General features: G+C 43.2%; 3 protein-coding genes across 20 annotated transcripts in view; 2 read left to right on the top strand and 1 right to left on the bottom strand.

The window, feature by feature from the left end:
* Window positions 1–7,590, bottom strand: part of UBAP2L (ubiquitin associated protein 2 like) — a 39,359-nt gene extending 31,769 nt beyond the window's left edge. For 10 of the 17 annotated variants that reach the window (XM_049880618.1, XM_049880609.1, XM_049880616.1 and 7 more), the window contains exons 1-4: window positions 7,455–7,554; window positions 3,346–3,475; window positions 1,813–1,890; window positions 1,160–1,270 (exon numbers count right to left, since the gene is read on the bottom strand). In XM_049880618.1, coding sequence (XP_049736575.1) covers window positions 1,160–1,270; window positions 1,813–1,890; window positions 3,346–3,435 — 279 coding nt within the window. In that variant the 5' untranslated portion in view covers window positions 3,436–3,475; window positions 7,455–7,554. Of the gene's footprint in view, window positions 1–1,159; window positions 1,271–1,812; window positions 1,891–3,345; window positions 3,476–7,454 lie in introns of all 17 variants that reach the window. The other 7 variants (XM_049880608.1, XM_049880606.1, XM_049880612.1 and 4 more) reach the window with 2 other exon arrangements.
* A 264-nt stretch (window positions 7,591–7,854) lies between these two features.
* On the top strand, window positions 7,855–16,203 carry C3H1orf43 (chromosome 3 C1orf43 homolog). Of its 2 annotated transcripts, none has more exons than XM_049880625.1 (7): window positions 7,855–7,996; window positions 8,528–8,629; window positions 12,019–12,136; window positions 12,360–12,413; window positions 13,508–13,674; window positions 13,759–13,817; window positions 15,255–16,203. In XM_049880625.1, exons 1-7 carry the CDS (start codon window positions 7,970–7,972, stop codon window positions 15,448–15,450), a joined length of 723 nt encoding a protein of 240 aa, XP_049736582.1. In that variant the 5' UTR covers window positions 7,855–7,969; the 3' UTR covers window positions 15,451–16,203. The 2 variants fall into 2 exon arrangements, with proteins under 2 accessions (XP_049736582.1, XP_049736583.1); XM_049880626.1 differs by having other exon boundaries at window positions 7,905–8,145.
* A 67-nt stretch (window positions 16,204–16,270) lies between these two features.
* On the top strand, window positions 16,271–21,464 carry CFAP141 (cilia and flagella associated protein 141). Its single transcript, XM_049880627.1, has 4 exons — window positions 16,271–16,638; window positions 17,001–17,041; window positions 18,861–18,990; window positions 19,584–21,464. Exons 1-4 carry the CDS (start codon window positions 16,606–16,608, stop codon window positions 19,683–19,685), a joined length of 306 nt encoding a protein of 101 aa, XP_049736584.1. The 5' UTR covers window positions 16,271–16,605; the 3' UTR covers window positions 19,686–21,464.
* Window positions 21,465–27,458: the final 5,994 nt, after the last annotated feature.

Below are 27,458 nucleotides of genomic sequence, written 5' to 3'. Positions count from 1 at the left end.
AGACACATGATGACGGAAGGCAACACAAATTTTGACTTGTACATAAAAACATTTAGATTTTTTTTAAAGTAGGAGTAGTTCTACCCCTTAGCCCCTCTCCTCCAAAAAAATCTTGGGACAATTAACCTCGAATAAATTCAAAATGAACTAAAGATACTATCTTGATTGTCCAAGCAGTGAATTTTCAAATAAGGTAAATGATCTAAAATTTAGTCTAAGACTACACTTTGGAAAATAAATTTTCACTTAACGATCAAAAAAAATTAATTTCCAGTATTGTGTCTCATTATCTCAAGGAAACTGACAAACCTCTAGCATTTAGCCACAAAATAAATAACACTAGAATCCGACCGTTGGTACCCGAAGGACGTGCTCTGATATCTATCTCCGGTGTAAGACAATGAATGAAAATGATTTCATGATACGCTGCTCATTCAAAAAAAAAGGGAGAAAACAAAAGCTTGCTACTAAGTACTATAGACACATTCAAAGATTATGAAGACTGTCTCCCTGTTCAACAGACAATTCAATACAAACCCAAGACAAACAGAGATGTAGAATAGCCTGCGAACGGAGAGGAAGAGGTGAAAGCAACTTCTCTAAATTCCAGGGCAAGAGAACCTCCAAGATATTCCCTATCACCTCCAGGGATGGTCAACAGGCTGCAAAGCTTATCTATCTCTGCTACTTCAGCACAAATAAGTTCACACAATGGAATGGTATTGTGAGATGTTAAGTTGACATTGATAGGGAATGTCCTCAGTTCAGAAAGGAGCAGTTTGTAACTTTGTTCAATAGCGATAAAATAGATGAACAGAATTCTTCCTCGATTAATAACCAAGGCTATCAAATAGCACCTCTAATTCAGAATAACTCAGCCTTGAAAACAGTCACTTGCCTGGAATGAATAATTTATTCCAGGCCAATTAGAACAGACTGATTTCATCTGTTTTCTCCTACTACTGTTATCTCCATGAAGGGGATGCATTGTACATAAGTTTTTACTATTTGCAGCCTGCAGCAAACAATCTCCATCAAAATTCCCTGCTCTACTTGGAGAATAAGGTACTCTATTGAGTTACCCCATTTGCTACTTCTAGAATATTACTAACTTCCCAAATGGAAACCCACTTTCTAAAACCCTTTATTAGCACTCTACCGTGTCTGGGTTTCCTTCCAGCAGTACATTAATGGCTCTGTTGACATCTCCGTTGCAGTCATGCAAAGCAATCACACATTCATCTTGGTTCTTGCCTGTGATATCGATCAACTGAAAGAGAAAGATCAGCAACCATCATAAGCAATCTTGCACGGCCCCCGCCCCCAACAGAAACTAGATGAAAAGAAAAGGGAGAAGATAAAGCAGTTTAAAAGAACCAGACTTTAAAAGTAAGATATGTAGCCTTTTGGTATTCTACTCTCAAAATCACCTCTGGTTTGGGGCTAGGGGTCAAAAGTATTCATAAAACCATCAAACAATTAAGCATGAAATATTCAAAACCTGAAACACACAGGTTTCAACACACCATCAATTTTCTCATGCCTAGATGCCACAACTGCTCAAAATTGCTGTAAAATGGTATCAACAAAGTCGTTCAACAAATAAGAGATTAAGATCAAACCTCTTTAAACAAGGCATCTGTCCAAAGATATACAGTAAATCAGATACTGAAAGCATTTATTTGTTGGCTTAACATATTTCAGGTCGTAATTCTTTTGATGCTTATAGCAGAAAGGCGTCTACATTATTTAACTGGGTTTTAATCCCTATGTAGTTTCCCACAACTTGTAGCAAATTAGTAGTACACTCACTTGTTTCACCTTTTCCTCAAAATCCGCATCGTTATGGTCCGAAATCATCTGTGCAAGTCGAATTTGTTCCGCAGTGGCCTACGAATTCAGAAGAAAACAAGAAAGCATGATCAAGGGGCAACCGTTCGGAGAAATAAGAGGGACGTATGTAGTCAAACCTCTCCCCCATTTTCCAGTTCCCTTCTCCTCATCACAAATGACCAAGTACCAAGTAACTAAAACACCAATACCATTTGTTGTTGATGCTGTTAGTTGCCATTCAGTCAATTTCGACCCATGGCAACCCCCTGTGTAAAGAGTAGAACTGCTCCATAGGATTTTCAAGGCTGTGACCTTTCAGAAGCAGATCACCAGGACTGTCTTCCAAGGCTCCTCTGGGTGGGTTCAGACCGCCAACCTTTCAGTTAGTAGTAATCAAGTGCTTAACTGTTTGTATCACCCAGGAACTCCAGTGAAATGACAAAAAAGTGAAAACTGCCACTATTTTATTCTACAACCTCTAAAAAAGGCAAGAATCTTTTTCACCAATGTTCATAGCTAAAGGGCCTTTCATCTTGGGAGCACAGCACCACCTTGAAACATCTGTCTCTTAATTCCTATTAACGCGTTTATAAAGTCATATGTAAACCCTGTTCCTGTTTCTGTAGTTACCGACGCCGCACTCTTACTCCTAGGACTGAAAATACAATGAAGTGTATCTTCTGAGTTTCTAGTGCATGTTTATAAGATACCAACAATTTTACCACCCCATTTGAGAATAAGTACTAAAATTCTGCTAGAAATTCACTTGGAAATAGCGGTAAAAGAAAAAGAAGGGAAAAATTCTAGCCTTATCTAGCCAATTTCTTTACCATAACTAAATGTAAGTAATTTATTCACATCAGGGACCAACAAACATCTAACTGGTTAAGCATACATCATACCTAAAACAAACTAAAAACAAACAAAATATATGCATAAACCTCAGTATCCAGGAAGTTAATTTACTCTTTAAAACTTAAAATTGAACAATGTTCAAGGATGTCTCACTTGTTAATTCTGAAGGAACATAGTGAAGATCCCAGCTCCTCATGGGAAAGGAAAAATCAGCTAAGCCCTCAATGAAACCAGCAAGGAAGATAAAAGGGAGGTTAGGGGAGAGGAGCAGAGGATAAAATCCAGAAGGAAAGTAGTGGCAAAACAAAGGTTGGCTAGAGACATATCAAGGTGGAAGGCCTAGGAAATAAGGAAGGTATTGCTAAAGCGGCCCAGATGACAAAGGAAACACTACCTTAGGTATACAAAGTACAGGACCCATTCTTTCTAGCTTCATAATGTTGTATTAAACAACGAAAAAGCTTGCTGCATCACAACGTGTCATTAAGTTATCAGGCCCTAAGTTAAAAAAAGACCCAAGACCTAAAAAACAATAAAGAACCCAAAACAATAAAGAACCCAAATCAATAACCCAAAACACAGAATGATGTTGTATGGGATGGAAAGCAGTATCAACTGGAAGGCTACCCATAGATCCAACTCTCTTGGGTTCTTTACCTGTGGCCGCTGCTTGTGCTGTGTCTGGTTTTGGTTTTGAGGTTGTTCCCAGTTTCCCCGGGCTCGGTTAGTGCCCACCGATGTCATCATTTACAGTATATACAAATAACAGTATTTACAAGGTAGAATACTGAAAGATTAAAAAAAAGAGTTTAGGTGTTAAATGTGGGCAAATTATGTTTTCAACCTCTTTCATCAGCACCTTCACCACCAAGCACTTTTATTTCTTTAAAGGAGCAACCAAAAAGATTCATCTGTTCCTGAGACACATGTTTAGCTGCTGGATAAATTCCTTAAGGAACTATGGCTATTACTCTATGCTTGTATAAAAAACATATAGAGTGTACATGAGTGCTCACCGTGATTTAGTAATAGTTATTGTTTTTTTAAGTTATAGGCAAGATTTGCTTCCTCGTCCCCATAAGCAGGTTTTGTAAAGTTTTATTACCTTGCTAGTAAGCAAAACAATGTTAATAAATCAAAAGCCTTCTATATGGGTGAAAATATCTGAAGTCCCTTTGACAGAAAAATAGAAAAGTCTAGAAACAAAGTCTTCCAGGAAGGGCATCAGTCTATACTCCAAAGAAATTACAAGAAAAAAAAAGTTTAAAATACTGTACTCAATCTACCCAAGGAAACAGCCTTATCTGCCTTAGGAGACTTTTACATAAATTGCATGTAACCTCCCCCTGCTTGGGAAAGGACAAACTCAAGTCTAGCCTCTTCTTCCAAGTTCCTACTCCTCAGCATGTTGCAGGTTTTTTTTTTTTTAATAGCCATGAACAGGGCACGTATTAGCCCCAGTGACTTTGCCCAGGATCTCAGTTCCCTGGACAATAATTTCAACAAACTGCTTTTGCGGTTGCCTTTGTTGGTCTTCTAGTCCACTGTTTCAAGAAACCAGAATTAACATTACCCTCCACCACTCACCTTAGTATACAGAGAATCCCAAATCTGTCCCCAACCAAAAGCATCTATCACAAAGTTCTATTTGGAAGAAAGGGCCTTTAAGCTTCAGACATTACTGCTGGCAAGATGACTTAGTTGAGTCTTTAAAGAGACACAGAACACACAGGACCTTCCCAAAACCAGAACATAGTTTTTGTTATAACACTTCTAATGGGCAAGAATTCTATTGAATTCAAGTTCTTTCAGGCAATCTCAGCTGCTGCTTTTAGTAAACAAAGAAAACATTCGTCATATGATGAAGTGGTCCAAATAAGAGATTACTTTACATTGTTTTATTCCTTTCCAAAGAGGACAATTTTATACTTTTCCGCTCTATAGTTAATTTTTTTCTAAATGAAACTTTATACAGGGCAATTCTAGATTGCCCAAAAGCCACTGCTGGATTTGAAGGAGAGAGAGGGAAGGCTTCCAAAGAAATATTCAAAGATTAACTGTTAGTAAAGTGAATTTCACCTTGGACGTCACAGAGAAAGCTGACTTTCCTATGGATAAATCCTTCACCAAGTTTAGTCAATAGACTGTGTAGGTTTTTTTTTTTTTTTTTGGTTTTTGACATGGTCCTTAAAAACTAAGAGTGCTACATTCGCTATCACCAAGAAAGATTTTTAAGACAATTTCAGGGCTAATTTTTAACCATTAACTCTTCCCCCTACATATATGTGCACACAAAGGCCTGTAAATATTTCAGGCTAGTACAAGACTAATTGCTACACATTAACCCCTTTTCCTAGGCTATAACCAAGTTTCAACACTTAATTTACCAAAAAAAAAAAAAGTGTTGTTTAAGTACTTCCGGATCCGAATCAAAAAGAGAAAAATTTTAAGACTGGAGAAAAACTGTTATACTTTAAAATTAGTCCTATAAGTTTCTAATATGGAAATAGCCATTTCCCACTCAACCCAAATATTGACTGCTTTCTACTCCACGTGATTTCAATTCTGGAGAATGCATTATAATGCAGATATAAACTGCAGGGACAGCAACATATACTGTACCCAATCACATGTAAATATGTTAAAAAGTCATCTCAAAAGCCACATAATTGACTAGTAAATAAAAATCTTCCTGATAATCTTCCTATTAAATTCCATTTCTCTCTTAAAGTGCTTTGAAATGTGTGACTAAGAAAATTTTACCACCTAGGTGGTAACAACACTGAAAATCAGATTAAAAGCAAGTGATCTGGGATGGGCACTTGGAGGTACAGAATTGGCTGCCTTTTAGTAGCAAGCAGTCATATACCCAGAGTTATCACAGTGGAGGCAAGGAATCTTGTTTAAAACTCTCTGATACAGAACAAAAATATTTAAGGGAAATACGGTGAGAATTATTGGAGAACAGGGTATAGTGTGAGAGTAAATACAGGTTTCAACAGAAGCGTCCTTGACTAATTTATGAAAACCAGCTACTTAAAAAAATAGCCAGAGAAATTTTTACTGAAAAAAATAAATAACAAATATTTATTGAAGAACTACTATGTGTCCAGTACTTCAAGAAATACAAAAGCAGTATGATTTGGTTACTGCCCTCAGGGAGCTTACAATCTATTTGCGAAACAATTCAGAAACTCTGAAGTTCGACTGGAGTAGGGTAAGGCTTGGTGCCTTTAAGAAGCAACTTTTTTGGAGATGTTTTGTTTAAATGACCCCTGCATCCCCTTCCCCATCAACATAAATCTAGTAAGAAAAAAGTACTCCCCAGTTGGGACACACTTAGCAAGGAGAAGCTTTAAAAAACAAAAATAAAACAGTACATTTTGGGGCCTTTCAGCACGAATTTACATGCCAGCAGTATTTCCCGTTCACAACGGAAACAATCACTGGGATAGTCTAATCTTTAAGGACAATGGTGTAGGATCTCAAAGCACTTTTATCAAACGATACAGAGCCAAAACGTTTTAGTTCTCTGGTAACGCTCATTGTCACCGACCCTCAACACCTCCCAGCAAGTCACATCAGATATCCCCAAAGCAGGATATAGGGAGTGGAAAGGTGGGTGGGAAAAGGAGACAAAAAAGGGATTTCTACCTCTAAAAATCAGAGTAAATCAAAAAGCAAAAACGGTAACAACAACAACAAAAAAAAGCCTGTTACTGTGCTGTTCTTCTTTCCACAACACCCTGCACCGGAGGTGGCTACATTTCAAGAATGGTGGAAAAGAGGCAGTCTCCAGTTCATGACATCAGTTTTCGAAACAATTTAGGGACTGTCCAGGTGAAGGGTATGAAAAAATTTGGAATTCCTATCCCATTATGAGAAGAGTGAACAAATACCCCAATGCTCTAGTGACGTCCCTTAGGCAGAATACACCCTATGGAGGCCTCCATGTCCAGCTTCCCAAATAACATCATAATTGTTTGGGGTACCCAAAACTACAGTATGGGCGCCGTGAAGCTAAAGACAGCGGTAAAAATATATTACAAAAGCTGGGGCGGTGAGAAAGATGGAAGGGTATTAAGACGAGCTGACAAAGAGGGTGGAAACGAAGAGGGGACGCAAGCCCACGCGTGGAAGATGGAAGGCTCACCCCCCTCAGCGCCACATCGGGAACCCACGGGGCCCATCGGCTCTCTACCTCCCACCCCGAACAAATTAATCCCCCGCACTCCAAACTGAGGGCCACATGGGGGAGTTTGGGGCAGCTCCACCCCATCGCCCTCCCTCCCCCCCCGCCGCCCCTAAACCAAGCCGGATCCGGATCAGAGGAGGCCCGCAGAGGGTCGGAAGATGAGGCCCCTCGGTCTTCTCCACAGGCACCGATTCGTGGACAGAGAGAGCCCTACCTCAGGGAGAGCCCAGGCCTCGCTCGCTCGCGCTCTTTCTCGCTCTCCCCCCATCAGGCTTTAGCCGCATGCCCCCCCCTTCGGCTGCCCAAGCCCCGCCCCGGCCACGCTCCCAAATCGAGGCCCCGGCTCTGGCGCGGCCCACTAGGCCGCGAACCTAACCATAAACAAAACCTCCAGCGGCCGACTCGGGAGGGGGGGGGGGGTAGGGCTCGCACGACCAGGAATCGGGGTGTACAGTCGGGGGGGACACACGGCGTGGGGGGGCCTACCGAGGGAGGGGGATCTGGCGGGGATAGGGGAGAAACGAGGGAGGGTAAAAGGAGATCGCGGATTTAAAGGGGCCGCGGACAATACCCGGCCCCGCCGCGCTGCCACTGCCGCCGCCGCCGCCGCCAACGCCGCTGCGCTCCCAACTTTACCTCAGTCTCCTCCACACTGACACCCCGGGCCGCGCCGCCCCTGTCACGTGATATAAGATTCCCTCCTCCCCACCCCCTCCCTCCTTTTCCCTCTCGCGCTCGCTCTCGCGCCTTCCCCCTCCCACTTGCCTTCCTGCGTCCCCCAGCACGTGACGCGAAAAGGGACGCGCACGCAAGCGTGCGCGCACCGCCCCGCCACGAGACACCTCGCTCCGGCTCCGCGCGTCCTCCCCGCCTCCTCCACGGCGGCCCCGCCTTCACCACGTGATGCGCGGACGGCCTCCGCTTCCTCTTACTGGCGTAGTTCCGCGTCTCGGCCGTCGCCGCTCCCGGGTGCCATTGCAACCTGAGTCACGTGCCGGGGGGGGAAGCGGGAAGGCGTCGCTCCCCTCCCCCCCCCAGCCGCCATGTTTTCGGGCCGGGTCTTTCTTGGTCTTCCCCCATAAGGAAATGGCCGGAGAGCTCCGGGAAACCCAGGTGCCGTTGCCTCGGCGGAACCCGGGCTGACAAGGCAGGGCAACGGGGTAAACCAGAGCAGCTCTGTGCGGGGTGGGGAGGCCATGGCGTCCGGCAGTAACTGGCTGTCCGGGGTGAATGTCGTGCTGGTGATGGCCTACGGGAGCCTGGTGAGGAAATCCCCCCCCATTCCTGTTGTCGCGTCAGACCCAGTAGAGACCCTCCTCTTGAGCGGTTCCCTGTCCTCATTCTCCACCCACTCACCTGCACTTTTTCTGGGCTTTGACGCCTATCCCAAGAATACCTGGGACTTAAGTCACGACTAGGATTGCCCCGCCCCTGGCTGAGAACCCTCCCGCTAAACTCCAGAGCGGCAGTCCCCATGCTTCCCTCCACAGGCGTCCCCAAATCCACCCCTATGTTTGACGGCCTTGATTTGTCCCAGGTTTTACCTCAAAGCACTTCTGAGAGCCCAAATCGGGGGAGTTGAAGGCGTGACTTTTTTTTTAAACTGTCTTTGAAAGATTCTTTTTCTCATATTTTTTTGGGCAGGTGTTTGTGCTGCTCTTTATTTTTGTGAAGAGGCAAATCATGCGCTTTGCAATGAAATCTCGAAGGGGACCTCATGTCCCTGTGGGACACAATGCCCCTAAGGTAGGTTCTTAAGGCATACGATGGGGCTGGTTCTCCAGATCTTTTAGGAGCAAGAATGAGATTTCCTTGTTTGGTGTCCGGTTACCGTCGTGCTTTTCTTGGATGGAACAATAACTGTCACCTGTGAGATCTGACTTACTGCTCCTGCTGGGGTATAGCACTTAGCGTACCCATGAACCTTAGTTTTGGCATCTGCAGAATGAAGGGCTTGCATTAAAGTTCCCAATTCTTTGTGGTAAGGTGTTTTCCAATTCATCTTAAATTACACAGTTTTTATTGTTTGGTTTCATTTTAGAATGGGGTTAGGGTGGTTAGAATTAGCCTCAGAGTGATAAAAAGGTCTGCCTTTGCAGAAGTTTAGATTTATAAGGGCCCCATAAATCATCTAATGCTGCTGTTTATGCTACAAACTGAAACCCCAAAAAGGGAAGCAAGTTATCCAAAATATACAGCATGTGAATAGCCAAATGGCCTGTTATCTTCGTTTACACTCTCTTCTTAGGTGATTGAATTCTTTTTCTTGACTGCAAGTATCTACAGATATGGTGAAATTTTTATTTCTATTTCAAATCTCTTTTCTCTATTCTGTACTTATATATCCAGGTGCTTATTTGTCATGCTTACGTATATGTGTGATGTCATTGTTAGGTGCTGTTAAGTCAGTTTCAATTCACAGCAACCCTATGTGCAACAGAACAAAACACTGCCTGGTCTTGCACCATCCTCACAATCATTGCTATACTTGAGCCCATCATTGCAGCAGCTGTGTCAATCCATCTCGTCAAGGGTGTTCCTCTCTTTTGCTGACCCTCTACTCTACTTAAAAGCCAAAAACTAAATCCGTTGTAGGTGTCTGATAGGCATCTAAAACCTAACATTTCTAATTCAGAGCTCTACCGTTTCTATCTTGTTTCTTCAGTCTTCCACTTAGTATAGGCATCCGTTACGTTTCAACCTGCTTTTGTATGGCTGTTGCCTATGATCACTGCAGTTTAGCTACACTGGTGGAATTTCCCAGCTTAAAGGCATGTGCTATGACTAGAATGATTTTCCCCTGATCCACATTTGGCCATTTCATTCATTCTTTAGATTTTAGCTTATATGTTATTTCTTCAACAGAGGAGTTTTTATGTCTTAAAGTGGGTCTCTCCTTTTATTTTCTTATAGTACCCTGGTTTTTTTTTCCTTATACCATTCACAATATTTCTGTTATGTTTGTCTGTTTAATGCCTCCCTCGTCCACTAGGCTGTAAGCTTCAAGAATGCAGGCACCACGCCAGTTTTGTTCACTGCTGTAAAGTCAGGACCTACGCGTAGTAAAACCACTGCCGTTGAGTCGATTCCGACTCACAGTGACTCTGTAGAACTGGGTGAAACTGCCCCATGGAGTTTCCAAGGAGCTTCTGGTGGATTGGAACTGCTGACCTCTTGGTTAGCAGCCATAGCACTTAACCACTGTGCCACCAGGGTTAAATACTCAATAATTCATTGTTGAAAGGACAGCAGATTAGTTGGAGAACTAGGGCTAGTATATGATTCTTCCAACTCCTAGACCAGTGTTAATCTTTTATTAAGTTGCTATTACTCCGTCACACTGTAGTTCTTTACTGACATATCACCTGGAAAGACACAAGGAGGACGTCACGGCCTGAAACCTCTACAGTGCTCGTTCCACGTGTCCTCAGTTCATCAGATGCCAATTGCCTCTCATAAGAGTGACACAGAATTGATTTACCGTATATCATGAGTTAGTCAAAACTTTTATTTCTTTATAGATAAGATCAAGATTAATTTTTCTTTAAAAAACTCTTAACTAAATTCTAAGAAGTGGAACTTTAAATTAGTAAAACGACTTTAGAAAATAATTGGATTTTATTGAGTAAGATTGCACATGTACCTAATCCATGATCTAGCAATTCTACCATACAGAAATTAATTTTTGCTTATATGTACCAGTAGACAGGTATGAGACTGTTCATAGCACAATGTTTGTAATAATTTTTTAAAAACAATCCAAATGTCCACATTCAGGTAGATAAAGATGTATTTGTGTTCTGGAATATTTTGTAGGGATGAAGATACAGATCAACACAGATGAATCTCCAAAATATTTTTGAATTAAAAATGAGTGCAAGCATGAGTGAATCTCAAGAATATGCAGAGTGAACAAAGCAAGAAAACCTGACATAAAAGAATATGTGCCATATAAATCCGTTTATGTGAAGTTCTACAACAGGCAAAAGTATAGTCATACAAAGCACATTAGTGTTGCCTGGAGCCAACAGGGGAAGGATGACTGCAAAGGAGTATGAGGGGACATTTGGGGGTAGTGAAAACGTTGCATGTCTTGACTGGGATGGTAGTTAAACAGGTGTCTTTGTTAAAACTCAGATGTACACTTAAAATGGGTGCATTTTATCGTATGTAAATTCAACTTCGATTTAAGTTCGTTTAAAAATTTAAAAGTTGTAGAGAAATTTATGTATTCGTCTGTCCATATAAAGTTCAAAACCAGGTAGAGCTAAGCAACTTATTTAGGGTGACAAGTGGAAAAAAAAGTGAAGAAAGAGAACTGTTAACAAATGTAGGTTAGGGGTGGGGGGGACATCCAAGCAAGGATGAGCACAAAGGGCTTCAAAGTCACTGGTAATGTTCCATTTCATAAACTGGTACAGGTGTTCATTTTAATGGTTCTTATTCAAAATGTACACATAATACGCATTTTTTTTGTATATGATATATTTCACGGTGGAAGTTTTAAAAAAGTTGCAAGAAACTTAAATACAAGAAATTTCCCCAGACACTGGCAGTTGTTTGGGTAACAAAGAGGTGGATATGAAACCGGTAACGGTAGTTGCTTCTGAATAAGTTAGGGATGGCACCTTTAGTGCTTTTTGAATTTTATACTACAAATATAAATTATATATTTTAAGGATGTATTTTAGTTTTTTAAAGGAGCCTTTAGAGTCCTGTGGTACACCAGGTGGGTTAATCCTTAAGCTATTATATAGGTTGTATACAGGGCCCCTTCTTATAGATTGAGAGTGTATGTGACTTCAGTTGTTATGTATTTTTTCCCAACTCAAGAAATTCTTTATAATAGCTAAGCAAGATTCTAAGTCCAGTTGAAAGTGAGAAATGTCGATGCAGGTTAATGTTGTTTTGGCAGGTTAAAGGAGCTAGATGAGAGATACGGAGCTTCGAGAGTTTATTAGAGAACCCAATCCCATTCTTTCTTAAATTTTTGCATCTTATCTGATAGTTTCAGTAGCTACAATTTTCTCTGTTTCTGTTGTCGTAGTTGTTCACTTGCTCAGCTCCATTTCCAGATTGGTGGGAAACAGAGTGCAAGGAAAACTGATTGTATATTCTTTTCTCCACTTGAACAGGATCTGAAAGAAGAGATTGATATTCGACTATCCAGGGTTCAGGATATCAAGTATGAGCCCCAGCTCCTTGCAGATGATGATGCCAGACTGCTGCAGCTGGAAACCCAGGGAACTCAAAGTATGTGGCAAGCTCTTTCCTTGGAAGGATGCTTCAGAGAGGAATCTCACAAGTTCCGGATTCCTTTGCTTTCAGAGTTGTCAACATAGCCGCTGGCAAAACCAGCAGCTGTGACTCTTCTTTTACTGGGTATATGTCTAATGGGGGAAGACAGTTTATTAGCTTGCTGGAGTTTGGGATATCTTTTGAGGGTTATGCCTGAGACCAGACTCTTTCTTAACAGATTGCTACAACTATCTGTACCGGATGAAAGCTCTGGACGCTATCCGTGCCTCTGGTAAGGGCCACCCGACAGGGTCCATTCCAGGATCCTGGATACTCACCTGGTGAAGAGTGATGAACCTACTTTATTTACGCTAGGATTTGCGTATTCTGCCCATATCTGGCTAGCATGGATTTTCTAGAGTTTAGAGAGTATGAGGTTACTCTTTTATGTAAGGAAATGATGTAAGTAAGTATATTCCCAAAGAGTGACTTTTTTTTCTCTCTCTTAATAAGTTTTCTGGAGACTGTTAGTTTCATGAGCTGTATGGTAGCAGTTGGTTTTTCACAAAAGACAGGTGACTTGATGGCCCACTACAGGAACCGTCCCCAAAGCCAGCTTGTCAGACATGGATTGGACTGGACAATGGGTTGGAGAGGGATGCTGGTGAGGCGTGAGCTACTTGGTTTGGGTGGACACTTGAGACAATGTTGGCATCTCCTGCTTGGAGGGAAGATGGGAGGGTAGAGGGGCTTAGAAGTTGGCAAAATGGTCATGAAAAGAGAGAGTGGAAGGAAGGAGCGAGCTGTCTCATGGGGGGGAAGTAATTGGGAATATGTAGCAAGTTGTGTGTAAGTTTTTATGTGAGACTGCCTTGATTTGTAAACTTTCACTTAAAGCACAATAAAAATTATTTAAAAAAAAAAGACAAATGACTTGGGCAACGTGGTAAACAGTGTCACTGAATTGTACACATGAAGAATGTTAAAATGGCAAATGATTTGTTACAAATATACTTACTACTACAACTTAAAAAAGGTGACATCTTTTTCACTACAAAGATAGATGGTTCTTGAATTTTTCCCATTTTATGACCACTTGTTATATATGCTGTATTTCTATCAAAGCTTAACTCATCTGTTAGAGTCAGGATAGGTAAATAGGGGAGTAAAAAGAATGATGTCACTGTTTGTATCATTGGTATAGCTTACAGTTGTATTGCCACCACCAAATACAGCTTTATACCTCTGGTCTTCTTAATTCTATTATAATTCCTCTTCTCCCCCAGCTCAACATTGGACCTGTTTCTAAGTTTGGGGAATTAACTAGAAAGACTAAAGAATGGGAGAAGGGGGCTAAAAGGTGTCACTGTGCTGTTATCTCCTCAGAGATCCCATTTCATGCTGAAGGCCGGCATCCCTGTTCCCTAATGGGCAAGAATTTCCGCTCCTACTTGCTAGATCTTCGAAACACTAGTACTCCTTTCAAGGGTGTGCGCAAAGCCCTCATTGATACCCTGCTGGATGGCTATGAGACAGCCCGCTATGGGACAGGGGTAAGCTGGATGGTCAGTTTCCTTCAAGGAACTGAACTGATCCCCAAACTGAAAGATCCTCATTCTTCCTTCCTCTTTCCTCAGGTCTTTGGCCAGAGTGAGTACCTGCGCTATCAGGAGGCCCTGACCGAGCTGGCCACTGCGTGAGTTTGGAGGGGAACATGTCAAAGGGGACTGGCAGGTTGGCTCCATTTCGTTAGAAGATTAAGTAGTATTCGACTGTTGTTCCCACAGAGAAATGACCTCCATTAAGCAATGTGAGCAAAAATCTGTGATACCATAAGAGTTGTCAGGTCCTTAGACTACTAAAACTGCTTCTTGCTCACATGGAAAGCAGATGTTACTGTATAAGCTAACAGTTTTGTGCATTGCGTAAAATGTCAGAATTGGTATAGCCTAACAAATGAAACAGTTTTTTTTTCAGCACACAGGGGTTCCTCTTGTTCCAGAGTATAAGTGCCCTGCTTTGGGACTTGGTCCAATAAAAGTAAAAGTGCCTTCCCGTTTCTGTTTCCACTTAGAGCATTAGTGACCCTGTCAAAAACACTGTAGGGTCAGCTGTCAGGTGTTTGTGACAGAGGAGAAGAATCATGACTTCTGTTTGGGTTGGTTTAAAAACCCTATAGAGTATTTCTGCTGTGTAAGACATGGGGTTTCTATGAGTTGAAACTGACTCAATAGCAATGGGTTTGTGTTTGGTTTTGGTTTTCGTTAAACCTAGCTTCGTTACGTTATTTATGCAGGTGTTAAAATGAAAGTGTCTGGTGTAGAGGGGGAGCCTTCGAAAGAATATATCTGTTCTTTTATGTTGAAGACGGTTTCCTCAAGACATAAAAGGATATGTCTATACCGTCTTTTTTTCTATACCTAAAAATGAACTACTACCTTATTCCTATAGACAAAAGGTCCTAGTAAAAACTACTTTAGAGCAGTGATGAAAATGAACATGGAGACGATGGAAAAGGGTATTTGGTTTAGAAGTCAGGCAGAAGTCGAAGTTTCTTCGACTTCTAGTTTCTAAAAAGGCTCAGTGGGTACAGGAAAGGAGTAAAGTCTTTGAAGTTTGACAACCTAGGGTTGAATCCCCCTCTGTCACTTACTGGCTTCGTGACCTCTGGCAAGTTATTTATTGGACCCTGAAAGACAAGGATGATACCATCCCAAAGAGGGTTTTTGGAATTAAGTTAGATATTGGTGAAGAACCAAGTATAATGTCCTAACATGTTGTGTGTACCCAAGAGCTGCTGCTATTTCTTATTTTTTGGTATTGAGCTTTTAAAAGACTTTTTGAACCAGGAGCGTAATAGCTGCTTACACAAATTAGGTGAATTGGCAGAGTTAAAATTTTCTGTAAGTGTAGTGAGATGAAGAAAAGGTTGAGTAAGAGGCAGGAACTCAGTGGGAGATTAATTTCTCTGCTATTTCTGAGATAATACTTGCAATTTTAGTAACTAGGTACAAGATAGAACAGAGACCATTTGTGGCTATGGTTGCATTTGTAGGACAGGACGAGTCCCGAATTGTTTGTATTCTTCCTTTATTCCTCATCCTGTCTGTGACCTGCTCTCTGTACTCCTCAGGGTCAAAGCACGAAGTGGGAGCTCTCAGCGACACCACCAGTCAGCAGCCAAAGACCTTACTCAGTCTCCTGAAGTCTCCCCAACAACCATCCAGGTGACATACCTCCCCTCCAATCAGAAGAGTAAACGTGCCAAGCACTTCCTCGAATTGAAGAGCTTTAAGGACAACTATAATACATTGGAGAGTACTCTGTGATGGAACTGAAGGATCCTTGCTATAGATTGAGCCAGACGGAGTACAGTGTGCATGCCAGGCAGTCCTCAGGTTATCTGGCTCCACAGGCCTGGACTCCATCGGCCAACACTCCCGTTGTGTACAGAGCTCATGCGTGGAGGCCCTTTCTCATGGGCTGTTTCTGAACAACCACTAAAACTATTTCTCCCAGTAGCACTTTTTCTGGAGTTAAATTCAGTTGTTATTCTTAGTGTTTCTGTCAAGCCTACCTTAAAAATTCTCACCTGGTTTTGATCATGATTAGTTCATTTGCCCTGTTCCAGGGTATTTAATCCCAGAGGTTAAAATTGAGATGAGGGGACTTGACGGCTTCCATTATCTACCCTGTTGTTGTACACAGTTAAATGGGAACTGTTCAGGTTTGGGGCATCTCAGGTTGATTGGCAGGAAATGCAGACAGGAACTGGTCCAGGAGGTTGGGTGTGGCAGTGGGTGGTATGTGAAACAACTTACCCTGGTGCTCCACTTAAACCAGGATGTATAGAAACAACACAATTTTCCTGAAGTGCAAGGATCTGCCCTTCCACTTTCATTCCATACTGTCGTAAATATATTTAATAAGAAGGACTGTTCTGACAACTGGCATTATCTCATCGCTTCTCCTTTACTGGGGATACTATAGGACAGTGTGAAGGAATGGTTTCCCCTAACAAGGCAATGCACTGGTCTGACTTTATGAATTGGTTATTTAATAAAATGAAGTATTAAAAAATATATATGATTAATTTCTTTACAATTGTCTTTTAATAAAACAGGCATATGATTTGTGTACTTGCCTAACAGCAGAGTGTGAGAATTTTCCTCGAGAGAATTGGTGGGACCATGGGTACCCTGGACCTAGAACCATACTCTTTGGGACCCCAACAGAGGAAATCCTAAAATTGGGACGGGGGCCTTTGCTCACAGAGTTGCCTGTGTCAGTAATAGAAGGCTGCAGAAGGCGGATTCCCTGCAGGTCTCCCAGGCAACAGGCCAGGTGACCAATCAACTCCTAAGCCTAGGGTCATTGTTGGAGCCTTGAATGTTACCATGACTACTGAAACCTTGGTGACTGAACTAAACAGAAGGGAAAGCCTGCCCAGTCTCTTAGGACCATATCAAGCAAGTCTGTAGACAATGTCTATGGAAAAGATGGCAAGAGTAGAAGAGGTATGCAGAATTGAAAGGAGGGGCTGGGGTGAAGGAGTTTCCCTTGGTGAGCGTCCAGACCGATTTACCGGAAGTAGATAATTTCCTGGGAAAGACCCTTGATATAACAGAAGGGTAGTTATTAACAGGAGTGGGAGACTGTTTTGCACATAGTAGGTATTCAAATATTTGTTCCTTTCCAATGTCTGCTTGTTTACTTTGATCCATTCTGAAAGGAGTAGGTATTTCCTTTCCCCACCTCCCCAAGGAAATGGACCACACTCACTGAAAGAAAAAGGCTTATGTATCTCTGACCACAATAAGATACTGAGGGTGAGGTTCTGAAGATCAAAGCAGATCAACAGAACTCCCTTTTCTTGCAGAGTTTTCAAAGGGCCACGGAACTTAAGAAGATGGTTAACAGGTAACCTCTGCTTTTATCTCCTCCCCTTGCCCTCCAGAGTTTACCTTTTCACTCCATTCTCCCTGAGCCATCTCTCAACACTTCTGTACAAGAATGAGAGCAGGTCTAGAGGGGGCAAGAAGTCACCGTTGTCATAGCAAGCAGATACCAGCCTTCTGGTGGCCACTAGGTTGGGCTATACAGGCTATGTGGTTTTCATGGCCCTCTGCTTCCCATCTTCTAAAAGAAAATTGGAGCAAGTTTGTTGTTGTAGTGGTTCTTGTTTTTTTTTTTTTCCTTCTGGCATTGTACTAATCACGTAAGTGCAGCAGGCATTGAGTGAGTGAATGAGAAAACTGTCAAAAGACTGTGGGCTGCTGCGTATCTGTTTCACCTGGGGGATATTTTAAAAACCGCTGACACCCAGAGCTTATCCCTGGAGATAGTGATTAAAATGGTCTGGAATGGGATAAAGGAATCCATATTTTTTAAGTTTTCACGGGCTATACCCAGGGCTAGCAAGGATGTGAGAAACAAAGAATACATATAATTTTAGTTGAAGCAAGGAACCTTGGTGGCACAATGGCTAATCGCTCAGCTGCTCACCAAGAGGTCAGTGGTTCAAACCCAGCATCGGCTCTGTAGGGGAAAAGACCTGGTGATCTCCTCCCGTAAAGATTACAGCCTAGGAAATGCTCTGGGGCAGTAGTTCTACTCTTGTCATACGGGGTCACTATGAGTCAGAATTAATGGCACACAACGAGGTTAAAGCAACCTCTTTAGGAAGATAATTTGATGAGATAAACTTTAAGATTCACACCTTTAAATTGGCAACTCCTAAGAATTTACCTTACATAAATATGCATGTAAACATACTAGAAGATACAGACACATAGGTGTTCATAACGGCATTGTTCATAAAAGTAAAAAAGCTAAAAATAGCCTAGTTAGTTAAATTATGATACAAAAATACTATGCAGCTTTTAAACAGAATGAAGCAAATCCCCGTGTGCTGATGTGAAACCAAATTGTTAAGTGCACTGCTTAGGTAAATGTATGATCTCGTGTTAAAAAAAAAGATACACCCACTAGTATATAAAAGTTTTCTGGAAGGATATACAAAGAACCTGGAAAGCTTTGTTGGGAAGGACTAGGACTAGCTTTTTTTGTCCTGCATATTTTTGTGTGAATTTAACTTTTCTAGTCAGTGTCAAAAATACTTTGAGATTTTTTGAAAAATGTCAACAGGGTCTATCTGAGCAGTGGAGATATACATTGTTTATATATGTATGTATATATATGTTTTAAAACTTTAAAAATGAAGTTCTTAATACATAAAAGGAGTGTATATTTTATGTAACAAAAACTTCGTTTTTTATTTTTTTTTAAATATGGATTATTCCAGTACCTAGCGAGAGTTGAGAATCACTGGTGTGATGGAAGGAATATTAGCCTTTGGGTCAGAGAGATTGGATATGAGACCCAGGTCTGCCATTACGTGAGCTTGGGCAACTCACTTGAACTTTGTTCCCTTATCTGTATAACGTGAAAATTCATACCTACATCATATGGTTATTGTGATGATTAAATAATGTGTTTAATACACACTAGGTTAGCTGTGAAAACCCTATGGAGTAGTTTTACTCTGTTCGCATGGGGTCACCACGAGTCGGACTTGACGGCATATAACGCAGGGTCTAAATCAGGTCTAGCTACCTTTTCAAAAGGAATTTGCAGTCTTCTGACACTGGCCGAGGTTCTGAATGGAGAAGCCTCACTGATGGGTTTCGTCTCACTGGTAACTCTAACCCGTTCACCCCCACCTCTGTATCCGGGTCAGGTGGCAAGATTCACATACACACTGTCTGTGGCAGATGACATTGAGCCAGAGGAGAAACCCATATGCCATTCTAAGGATGCAGGACACCATGGTGCAGGAGTTGGCATTAGCCAACAAGCAACTACTGATGGTGAGTTTTAGCAAGGGCAGCCTGAAGTCTCATCCATTACTGCCCTGTGCGTTTGCCCATTGGCATTTCCAAACTCTTAATCTCTGCCCTCACTTACCCACTTTGTCTCTGAAGTTTTCACTCTTAAAGCACAGCAGCAACTCTTGCCAAATGCCAAACACTTTTTCGTTAAGTGAGTCTTTGCATCCAGCTGCAGGTGATACATTTTAAAGTCCAAAGTGCCTTCTGTTCTTTAACCCCTCTCATCTTGGTGAGACTGAAAACTGCTTCTTAGTGCCCAGCACCTGCCTCTCAGGACTTCTCTCTCCCTAGAGTCCCCAGTTGCTGTCATAGATCTCTGTATCCCTGGTGTCTAGCAGAGTTCCTGGTTTGTGGTATGTTCTTAGCAAGTGTTTGCTCAATGTGGGGCTTTGTCTGTGGAGAAAAGGTTGGTTATGCTTCTCCACTTGTTCAGTCTCTGCTACTGCCTAACTTTATACCACAGCTAAGTTCAGGTCCAAGGGAAAACAAGTGATAGGAAAGCAACCAGGGAAACAATGAGAAAGGGTGGCAAACAGGGCAAACACCACACTCTGTTCTGTCCTCCCCACCAGGTGCGTCAGGCTGCTCTGCACCAGCTGTTTGAAAAGGAGCATCAGCGGTACCAGCAGGAGCTAAATCAACTGGGCAAAGCCTTTTATGTGGAGAGACTATGACGGCATCCACAACAGTCCTCCCGTTCTTGCCTTGCCTGCTAACCTAGCCTTCTTGAGCCTCTACAGCCTTGAACTTCCTTCCCAAAACACACCTGGTTTTAGCTATCTGCCCAGGACTTAAGGCAGTCCTTCCACTCTCACCTTTTCACTCTCAGGTCTCCCTTCTGCTGCTAATTGAAAAACAATCTATAAAACAATGGTAAAAACAAGAGTGACGCCTTGTGGTCAGTGTGAGATATGCAGTGTTGAGGTAAGGTGGGTGGTGAGGTGCAAAGATGGACAATGTGAGAGCTGAGAACCCTGATTCAGTTTAACAAATAAAGCTAGCTCTGAACGGTTCAAACTTAGGTCCCTTGGCTCATTCTTTCAGCCCTAAATCTTGAGTCTCCCTGTTTTGTTTAAAAAATGCTTACTTCATAGCCACCACAATCTTAATGTAGCTTTCTGGATTTTGCTCACACTTCTCAAATCTCACTTCCGCTGAACTTTTCTGTATACTTGGACAAGTAGCTCTGAATGTGGCTGTGAGTTCAGCTACAGGCACTGTGGTGCTTGAGTGGAGACCTAGATTTTAGTTTTTGAGTGGGCCACTACTGTGAGAACTTGGGTAAGTCTCTCCTCTGGCCCTGAATTCCCACTTCTGCAAAAGGACAGGGTTCCACATCCAAATGCCTTCCAGAGGTCAAGCAGATCACATAGTAAGTGTAAGGAAGTAGCAGTGATGGGATTTGTGGTGGCCTGGAAAGAAAATGTCCAATCTAAAGGTGCTCGAAATCCTGAAAATACTGAAAAGTTCTGATTAACCATATGCATCTACAGGCCACAGAGAACCTTACTCAAGGTCCATTTTATATACAAAGAACAACCCAAGCCAGAGGACCCCATTTCACAGCCAGTAACAGCTGCAGGGACATGCTGTCCCTCCCTGATACACCACCATTATTCATTACTATTTCCTGTTCTCTTCACTTTGCCGTCAGCAACCTCAGTGCTCACTCATCTTTCCCATGGCCCCATGTGGCTGTCTTCATTGCAATCCCTCCAAGTCCATATCCACCCTTCAACCTCCTACTGAATCCCCCATTTCCATCTCCTAGCTATGAGAACTTCTCTTTCCTTCTCCTCCTACACGCCCCACAGATTCAGGAGCAAGGAGAGGCAGGAGGCTGTAAAGAGAAGAACACAGGATTTGAAGGCGGGTTTGGGTTCAAATTCTGACTTCACCTCTTAATTGTTGTATCACCATGTGTAAGTTGTATAATTTTTCTCCTTTGCAAATGAGGGTAAGAATACCCATCTCGCAGGATTGTTATGAGGATTAAATGAGATAATGGGAATAAGCCCAATGCTTGGTACACAGTAGGTATTTTCCCTTTCTGTCATGAGATTCCCCTCTTGGCCAGCCCTCTTTTCCAGCTCAAATGTCATTCTCTATCCCATTCCCCTCCCTCTCTGTTCTGTATATCCATTCATCCTTCAGATGCCATCACCTTTGCTTCCCAAGTCCTCTTGTCTTTAGCCAGTAAATGGCTCATGAGCCCACAGGCTGGCAGGGGAGGCACTGAACATGTAATAATAAGTGTGATGTGAGTTTTATAGGAGACAAAACCACACACACATGGCCTGGATTTGACCACAACCATGAGAATGAGTCTCCCACTCATTCTGTCTGTTCCCCATCCCTCTGTTTCCTTGCAGGCTCAGCTTGCCTTCACTTTTTTTATCTTCCCTCGTATCTGTCTCCCAGTCAGTTCTCTGCTTCTTATATATGGGCGATATAGCCTGGTGTTTGGGAAAATAGACTTTAACACTGGACAGATCTGGGTTTGAATCCTAGCTCTTAGTCCTAGCTCTGTCACTTACTGGCTGTGTGGCCTGGTGGAAGCTATTTTAACTTTCTGGGTCACAGTTTCTTATACGTAAAATGGAGATAATTCTTACCTCATTGGGTTGCAGAGAGGATTAAATTAACACTTTACATAGAAGTGGCACATAATGTCCGATAAATGGTAACCCATAGTAAGGTTTCCCTGCCCATGATAGTTTTTTTTTTCCCCCTTTTTATTTCTTCTCCATTACCTGAATGCCCCCACCTCCCTCCCTCACCAACCCCTTCTATTCCTGTGTTCACTTGGACCTACAGAACACCCCTCCCCATCTGCTTTGATTCCTGACCTTGGTCTGTCTCCCCAGGGCTTGTCACTGCCAGGCTGGCTCCCGTATTGGCAGGTTGACCCCCTACAAAGCCCATCTCCAATGATCCTGTCTACTCTCATCACATCAGCTGAGTAGTCCACCACCCATTGTACGCATCTAGCCCCTCTTCCCTCTGCAGCTGGTGCCTCACCCAGCTCCTCTAGCTCAGAAGGATTCAGTCTTGTTTGAAATGGCTGCAGGAGAGCTAGAGAGCTTTCTAATACATCTGATCTTTCTGCCTAGTTATGCCATCCAGTCAAAGTCTCCTTGCTCTAAGAGAGCTGCTCTTCCTCTACCTCAATATTGCCAGTGTCTGTTCCCCTAGTACCCCCAACACTAAAGTCTTTTCAGTTCCTGCTAGTCCCTTTCCCCAGACTGTTTTTTTTTTTTATTAACTTTTATTGAGCTTCAAGTGAACATTTACAAATCAAGTCAGACTGTCACATATAAGTTTATATACATCTTACTCCATACTCCCACTTGCTCTCCCCCTAATGAGTCAGCCCTTCCAGTCTCTCCTTTCGTGACAATTTTGCCAGCTTCCAACTCTCTCTGTCCTCCCATCCCCCCTCCTGACAGGAGATGCCAACACAGTCTCAAGTGTCCACCTGATATAATTAGCTCACTCTTCATCAGCATCTCTCTCCTAACCACTGTCCAGTCCCTTTCATGTCTGATGAGTTGTCTTCGGGGATGGTTCCTGTCCTGTGCCAACAGAAGGTTTGGGGACCATGACCGCTTGTATTCCTCTAGTCTCAGTCAGACCATTAAGTATGGTCTTTTTATGAGAATTTGGGGTCTGCATCCCACTGATCTCCTGCTCCCTTTCTCTGTTGTGCTCCCTGTCAGGGCAGTCATCGATTGTGGCCGGGCACCAACTAGTCCTTCTGGTCTCAGGATGATGTAGGTCTCTGGTTCATGTGGCCCTTTCTGTCTCTTGGGCTCTTAGTTGTCGTGTGACCTTGGTGTTCTTCATTCTCCTTTGATCCAGGTGGGTTGAGACCAATTGATGCATCTTAGATGGCCGCTTGTTAGCATTTAAGACCCCAGACGCCACATTTCAAAGTGGGATGCAGAATGTTTTCATAATAGAATTATCTTGCCAATTGACTTAGAAGTCCCCTTAAACCATGTTCCCCAAACCCCCGCCCTTGCTCCGCTGACCTTTGAAGCATTCATTTCATCCTGGAAACTTCTTTGCTTTTGGTCCAGTCCAATTGAGCTGACCTTCCATGTATTGAGTGTTGTCCTTCCCTTCACCTAAAGCAGTTCTTATCTACTAATTAATCAGTAAAAAACCCTCTCCCTTCCTTCCTCCCTCCCTCCCCCCCTCATAACCACGAAAGTATGTGTTCTTCTCAGTTTATACTATTTCTGAAGATCTTATAATTGTGATCTTATACAATATTAGTCCTTTTGCCTCTAATTTTGCTCAGCATAATGCCTTCCAGGTTCCTCCATGTTATGAAATGTTTCACAGATTCGTCACTGTTCTTTATCGATGTGTAGTATTCCATTGTGTGAATATACCACAATTTATTTACCCATTCATCTGTTGACGGACACCTTGGTTGTTTCCAGCTTTTTGCTATTGTAAACAGAGCTGCAATAAACATGGGTGTGCATATATCTGTTTGTGTGAAGGCTCTTGTTTCTCTAGGGTATATTCTGAGGAGTGGGATTTCTGGGTTGTATGGTAGTTCTATTTCTAACTGTTTAAGATAACGCCAGATAGATTTCCAAAGTGGTTGTACCATTTTACATTCCCACTAGCAGTGTATAAGAGTTCCAATCTCTCCGCAGCCTCTCCAACATTTATTATTTTGTGTTTTTTGGATTAATGCCAGCCTTGTTGGAGTGAGATGGAATCTCATCGTAGTTTTAATTTGCATTTCTCTAATGGCTAATGATCGAGAGCATTTTCTCATGTATCTGTTAGCTGCCTGTATATCTTCTTTAGTGAAGTGTGTGTTCATATCCTTTGCCCACCTCTTGATTGGGTTGTTTGTCTTTTTGTGGTTGAGTTTTGACAGAGTCATATAGATTTTAGAGATCAGGCACTGGTCGGAGATGTCATAGCTGAAAATTCTTTCTCCCCAGACTGTTTTTTCTCCAGCCTCTGGTTCTCCATTGTGGCCAAGGTTCTCAGAGAAGGCACTAGAACTTGCGGGGTGGGAGTGAGGGGAAAAAGGGAGGGCAGAAAAGCAAAACTTATACCCTCTCGCATTGTGAGCCATAAAGGAACAAGGACATAACACCACAGGTGCCTAGCCTGAGGTCTACACGTCCATTTGTTAGTCTTCCCACAGAAGGCAAGAGCCATACAACAGGACTGACTAGGGCTTGGGACAAGTTATTGATCTCTTTCAAGGGCAGAGTGGAGTTGGAGTGGGGGGAAGTGTCCAGGCTAATGGGAGCAAGGACACATGGAACAGGCCTGGGGGCTGAAGCAGAGCCTCCACCCCAAACCCTGCACTTCCACCCAAGCCCCCCAGCCCCCAGTGCAGCTATAACCTGAGTTCCTTTCTGCCACAGTACAGAGAAGCATCAGCCTGCCACTGATATCAACAGACCTGATTCTTTTCAGAAGAAAAATCCCCTAGAAGAGAACCAGGCTGGATCCCTGAGGGAAGACCCTTGGAGAAGGCAGCCCAAGCGCTGGAATTCTTACAGTTAAAAGTCCCAGAAGAGGAGGAGAGTCCCAAGGACTGCAGGCTACTCCCTGGCAGTGGGGGTTTCCTTCTTCACCCCTGATCTCCTGTAGTCTTAGTTTCAATTCTGCCAGGCAAGGGAGACCATAAGTCTTCTCCTCTGGGGCCCAGGCTGGAGGCTACAAGACTTGCAGAGGACAGGATAAAACCCAGACCCTGCTTATGAGACAGGTCACTCTTCTGTATAGGACAACCAAGGGCGACTTCAAGGAGGATGCCTGGAGGACATGAGAAGGTGAGAAGGAACAGGATGGTGGAAAGAGGCCAAGCATTTGGGAAGTTTCTCATGGCTACTTAGCTACAGCATTTAAGAGCAAGATGGTGTCCACAGAATAGACCTCAGCTGTCTTGCGGGCAAGATCTGGAAAGGTTAGGAGTTCTACTGGAAAAAGAAAGCAGGGTGTACAAGCCACCCTCCCAACCTCACCCAAAATGGAAAGCCTCGGGGCAGTTGGAGTGGAGTTGAGGAGAACAGGTGGCAAGGCTGCTGAGGAGTTGCTGACACTGCTGATCCTCTGTGCGCTGGGGCCGTGACTTCAGGGGGAGAAGCTCCATGTGGGAGTTTTTGAGAATAGGTGCCCGGATGTGGAGCCCTGCCAGGTATTCCTCCTGGTGTAAGCCATTGTGATCCAGCAAAGGCCAGGCACTAGTAGGCGAGGAGCTAAGGCAGGAATGGCATGAAGGGCAGATAAGCAAGAGCTGGCTGTCTTGAGAGGTGAAGAGCAGGGGCCAGTGACCTTCCCCAAGAGATGGCTCTTCATCTAACCATGACTGGTGCCTGGTTTATCTGCTCTGTCTTTTCTTTGCAGTGGGGAGAAAGACAAATGACCACGAAAGCTCTCCTGCCTGCTTCTGTATGATATGTTTGATATTGGGTTGTTTAATTAGGAGCCAACTAAATGTCAAACATATTCTTACAGCAGTTGGCAATTCAGCAGCACACTCTTTTCTACCTCAACCTCTGGGGATCCTGTCTTTTCTATTGAACTTCTCTTCAGGACCCCCTCTGGCATATTAGTGGCTGCAACCCATGAAGATTTCAATCTTAAGCTAGAGGGATGGTGTATGAGTGGGATGAGAGTTGGAATTTCCCCCTTAGTAGATAAGATTTCTCTCTTTACCTCTCCTCTCCTTTCCTTGTATTTTTTCATTCAAGTCCCCCTCCCCACTTATTATCCACTGCTTCCCACCCCTGGGACTCTCTTGTTCCTAATCCATTTCCCTGGCTGGTCTGCACATTAGAGGTCTTTGGTCTCTTGCTTTCCTTCAAGTGTTATCTGACCGTTTATCTATTTATCTCTAGTGACTGCAAGCTCTCAGTTCTCAAGAGTGGACTCCAGCTCTGTCCTATGCCTTGCTGGTCGTTTCAGTTTCTTCATTGCTGGGGCATAGCATTAACACCATCCATCTAGCCTTGACATAATGATTCATTTGAGCCATTTATATTCTTCCCTGTTAGCTCTGGTCACCTTGAACAGTGCCCACCGCTCTCCTGGCATACTCTCAGGTTTTATGGTGCCAGTGTGATCAACTGCCACCTGTCAGCAATGAGGCTCCAAGTGGAAGAATGAACACGCCCTGGAACTAAGCTGGGGAGAATAGAGTTGATGATGATGATTATTTTGACGAGTGGTGGTGGGGGTGGGGATAAAGAGAGGGTAAAGGGTGACGGAAAGAAGAGTAGAAAGCAACAGAGTCACGGGGTGGATTATCCAATAGGCAAGGTAAGCTTACCTTGCCTACCAGATCATCTGGAATGAACAATTTCATTACAGATTAGTTAAGTAAGCACAAGTAAGCCTGTGCTTACTTTGCTTACTGGGTCATCTTATGACTGTCAGTTTAAAAAAAGGCTTTGATTCTGCAGGAAGGTGCTGTGAGGTTGGGACAGAGACAGATGCCAGCCATACCTAGAAGCAGAATCTTCGATGTGGTGAAAAAATGTGAAATTGTTCACTACGGATGATCTGGTAACCTTGTGCTTACTTGTCTATTGGATAACCCTCCCCCGTCCCCCGACCCGAGCACACCCATTGGTCCGTGTGGGTACAAAAGTTCTATTTAAAGATCACTATGGGAAAACGGAGCCTTGCTGGCACAGTGGTTAAGAGTTTGGCTGCTAACCAAAAGGTCAGCAGTTCAAATCCACAAGCCGCTCCTTGGACATCCTATGGGGGAGTTCTACTTTGTCCTATAGGGTTGCTATGAGTCAGAATCGACTCAATGGCAATGGGCTTTTTTTAATGGGAAATCAGCATGATCCTGTCTGGCTCACTCTAACCCTATCCTAGTTTAAGCTCTGAGATGGCCTTCCAGATCTCAACCTACCCTCTTACTCCATCCCTGTGGTTCTTAGCAGGGAGGAATGATGTCTCCCTTCTAATCAGGGACTCCCAAAATAGCAAAGCAATTTGATCTTGGGATCTAGGGGAATTGTTAAGGATCATGAGTGACCTCCCCTCTTCACTGTTGCCCAGGCTCCCTGGATACCAGGAATCAAAAGATGAAACCCAACCAGTGGAATCTGATCACCATCCAACTCAGTCTGGGTGACAGTAAGAGGAAAGCTGAAGGGCAACTGAGACTCTGGATGAAAACTCACGCCATCCTAAAATTGCCAAAGTACCCTTCCCTTTTCTATATCAATGTTTTCTCTTTCCCTCTCCCTGCTCTTGTAAAATACCCATAGAACTGCCTAGAATAAGTGGAAATTTTCAGGGTTGGTGAGAGTCTCCCCTCCTCCACTTTCCATTGTCTAAAGTCAGCCTCAGCTGTTCACAGATATTTCTTTGCCGGTGATGTCAGTCCATCAAAGTGTCTCACCCTGTGTTCCCCCAGGAGAATAACGATGGGGTGGAGAGAGATG

This window comes from Elephas maximus, chromosome 3 (assembly GCF_024166365.1).
Source record: "Elephas maximus indicus isolate mEleMax1 chromosome 3, mEleMax1 primary haplotype, whole genome shotgun sequence".
Classification (NCBI taxonomy): domain Eukaryota; kingdom Metazoa; phylum Chordata; class Mammalia; order Proboscidea; family Elephantidae; genus Elephas; species Elephas maximus.
This window is presented reverse-complemented; position numbering and strand designations above follow the sequence as displayed.